The sequence below is a fragment of the Lolium perenne genome, chromosome 3, assembly GCF_019359855.2.
Source record: "Lolium perenne isolate Kyuss_39 chromosome 3, Kyuss_2.0, whole genome shotgun sequence".
Lineage (NCBI taxonomy): Eukaryota > Viridiplantae > Streptophyta > Magnoliopsida > Poales > Poaceae > Lolium > Lolium perenne.
Genome location: NC_067246.2, coordinates 274,698,685 through 274,701,404, shown reverse-complemented (window position 1 = coordinate 274,701,404; position 2,720 = coordinate 274,698,685). Strand labels below are relative to the sequence as shown.

Here is a 2,720-nt window from a genome sequence, read left to right as displayed (position 1 = left end):
CCGAAGTACGTCGCGCCGCTGGAAATACCCTAACATGTGAACTCTTGTTTTGGATGCTTCGTTGATGCAATAAAATCGCAGCTGATTTAAAAAAAAAACATTACTGTGGCAGTAAAAGCACAGTGGTGCATGCAGTAGGCGTACTTGTACTAAAAATATCTCTGACAAGCCAGCTGGCGTTCCGTGGTTCGAAAGATAGAAGACGACAGATGCAAAGAAGCCGGCTGCTGCTTCCTAGTGAGAGTGACCCGCCTCGCGGCTCGCCATCCTCTTCTCAGTCGTCAGCAGCACTCCCCACTCGTCAGTCGTCACTGCGAGCTCGCGTCGCCACCCCATAAAATCCTTCCCAAAGCCCATGCCGAAATCCAACGCCAGCCCCATCCGCGCGCGCGCGTAGAGTAGGTCCCGGTTCTTTCCTGCTCCCAACCACCGCCATGCCTCCCCATCTGGTCCTCTGCCTGCTCCTCGTCCTGCTCGCCGTGCTATGGTCTTCCTGTGAGGCGGCGACGGCGGGGACGAAGCCGCTGCTGCTGTCGCTGCGGGCGCGGCAGATGCCGGCCAGGGCGCTGCCGCGGCAGCCGAGCAAGCTGCGGTTCCACCACAACGTCAGCCTCACCGTCTCGCTCGCCGTCGGGACCCCGCCGCAGAACGTCACCATGGTGCTCGACACCGGCAGCGAGCTGTCCTGGCTGCTCTGCGCGCCGTCCAGCGGCGAAGGCAGTCGCAACGCCTCGACGACGACCTTCCGCCCGAGGGCCTCGGCCAGCTTCGCGGCGGTGCCCTGCGCCTCCCCGCAGTGCCGCTCCCGCGACCTGCCGTCCCCGCCGGCCTGCGACGGGGCCTCGCAGCGGTGCCAGGTGTCGCTCTCCTACGCGGACGGGTCGTCCTCCGACGGCGCGCTGGCGACGGACGTCTTCGCCGTCGGCAGCAGCGCGGCGGCGGGGGCGCCGCCCCTCCGCGCGGCGTTCGGCTGCATGTCCTCCGCGTTCGACTCCTCCCCGGACGGCGTGGCCAGCGCGGGGCTGCTGGGCATGAACCGCGGCGCGCTCTCCTTCGTCTCGCAGGCCAGCACCCGCCGCTTCTCCTACTGCATCTCCGACCGCGACGACGCGGGGGTGCTGCTCCTGGGCCACAGCGACCTCCCCACCTTCCTCCCGCTCAACTACACGCCCCTGTACCAGCCGGCGCGCCCGCTGCCCTACTTCGACCGCGTGGCCTACTCCGTGCAGCTCCTGGGCATCCGCGTCGGCGCGAAACACCTGCCCATCCCGGCGTCCGTCCTCGCGCCGGACCACACGGGCGCCGGGCAGACGATGGTGGACTCCGGCACGCAGTTCACCTTCCTCCTCGGCGACGCCTACGCGGCGGTGAAAGCCGAGTTCTTGCGGCAGACCAGGCCGCTGCCGCTCCTCCGGGCGCTGGGCGACGAGGAGCCGGGCTTCGCGTTCCAGGAGGCGTTCGACACCTGCTTCCGCGTGCCCCGCGGGCGGGCGCCGCCGGCGGCGCGGCTCCCGCGCGTGACGCTGCTGTTCAACGGCGCGGAGATGGCGGTGGGCGGCGACCGGCTGCTGTACAAGGTCCCCGGGGAGCGGCGCGGGGGCGGCGACGCCGTGTGGTGCCTCACGTTCGGGAACGCGGACTTGGTGCCCATCATGGCGTACGTGATCGGGCACCACCACCAGATGAACCTGTGGGTGGAGTACGACCTGGAGCGCGGCCGCGTCGGCCTCGCCCCCGTCCGATGCGACGTGGCCAGCGAGCGCCTCGGCCTCATGCTCTGACGCGCCGCCGGCGAGTGTCGCAGCCGCGAGATCCGGCTTAACCAGACATCCGGTGTAAATTAGCTCCGTGTTTTCGTTTGCTTAGACTGATGGAGCTAGCATGATTCATCAGATGTAAATATGGCAATGTAGATTATCCGTCTTCTTCGTTGACGCTCTTGGCATCTCTGCCGGTGCAGCATCAACATCGAATGGCGTTAAGTCGTTAACCGTAATCTAATCCAATCCAACGAGTCTCCATCTGCTAAATACTGACAGGACATGTATGGAATGGAATGTGCACGTAGCCTCCGGCCTCTGCAACCTCAGATTCAGACGGCATCAGCCTGTGCACCGTGCACGTACGCTGGAGACACGAAGCATCAAGCACAGATGACAACATTACTTTCTCCCCAGTCGTCCCCTCGGAAAGGCACATGACAATGGTGCCACGTCACAGACGCTTTCGGCCCCGGAACACTGAATTAGTGGCGAGCACCTCCCAGTCCCAGTGGCGGAACAGAAGCAGAATGTTGAATTCAGGAGGAGCTAGCGTGGGGTGCCGACACAGCTGATAAAACAAGTGGACGGACACAGCTGATAAAACGCTTTGTGTCGCACTAGACAAGGGGGGAAAGTACACAGAGTAGTCAAGTTTAAGTTCAGAAATCAGAACATCGTGCTATAGCGTGCTACCATATGAAAATGCGAGCAGTAATTCGTAAGTTTCGAACAACCAGGCGTGCAATCCCGTGACGGTAAATGAGAAGATTGTTTTTTGACGGAAACGTAAATGAGAAGATTATTCGAATCAGATCAACCAATTGTGTGATATGGGAATGATACAGTACGTGAGTAGCCGTAGCTTAATGATCCGAAATTACTTGTTCCCTCAATCTATTATTAATAGATTTTTTACTTGCACACAAACCGCGAGACACCTTTCTACGTTTGATTTGA

At 61.3% G+C, this 2,720-nt stretch overlaps 1 protein-coding gene across 1 annotated transcript; it reads left to right on the top strand.

Moving 5' to 3' along the window:
* The first annotated feature begins 288 nt into the window (after positions 1 to 288).
* LOC127344482 (aspartic proteinase PCS1-like) lies at positions 289 to 2,030 on the top strand. Its single transcript, XM_051370776.2, has one exon. It carries the CDS (start codon positions 435 to 437, stop codon positions 1,779 to 1,781), a length of 1,347 nt encoding a protein of 448 aa, XP_051226736.1. The 5' UTR covers positions 289 to 434; the 3' UTR covers positions 1,782 to 2,030.
* Positions 2,031 to 2,720: the final 690 nt, after the last annotated feature.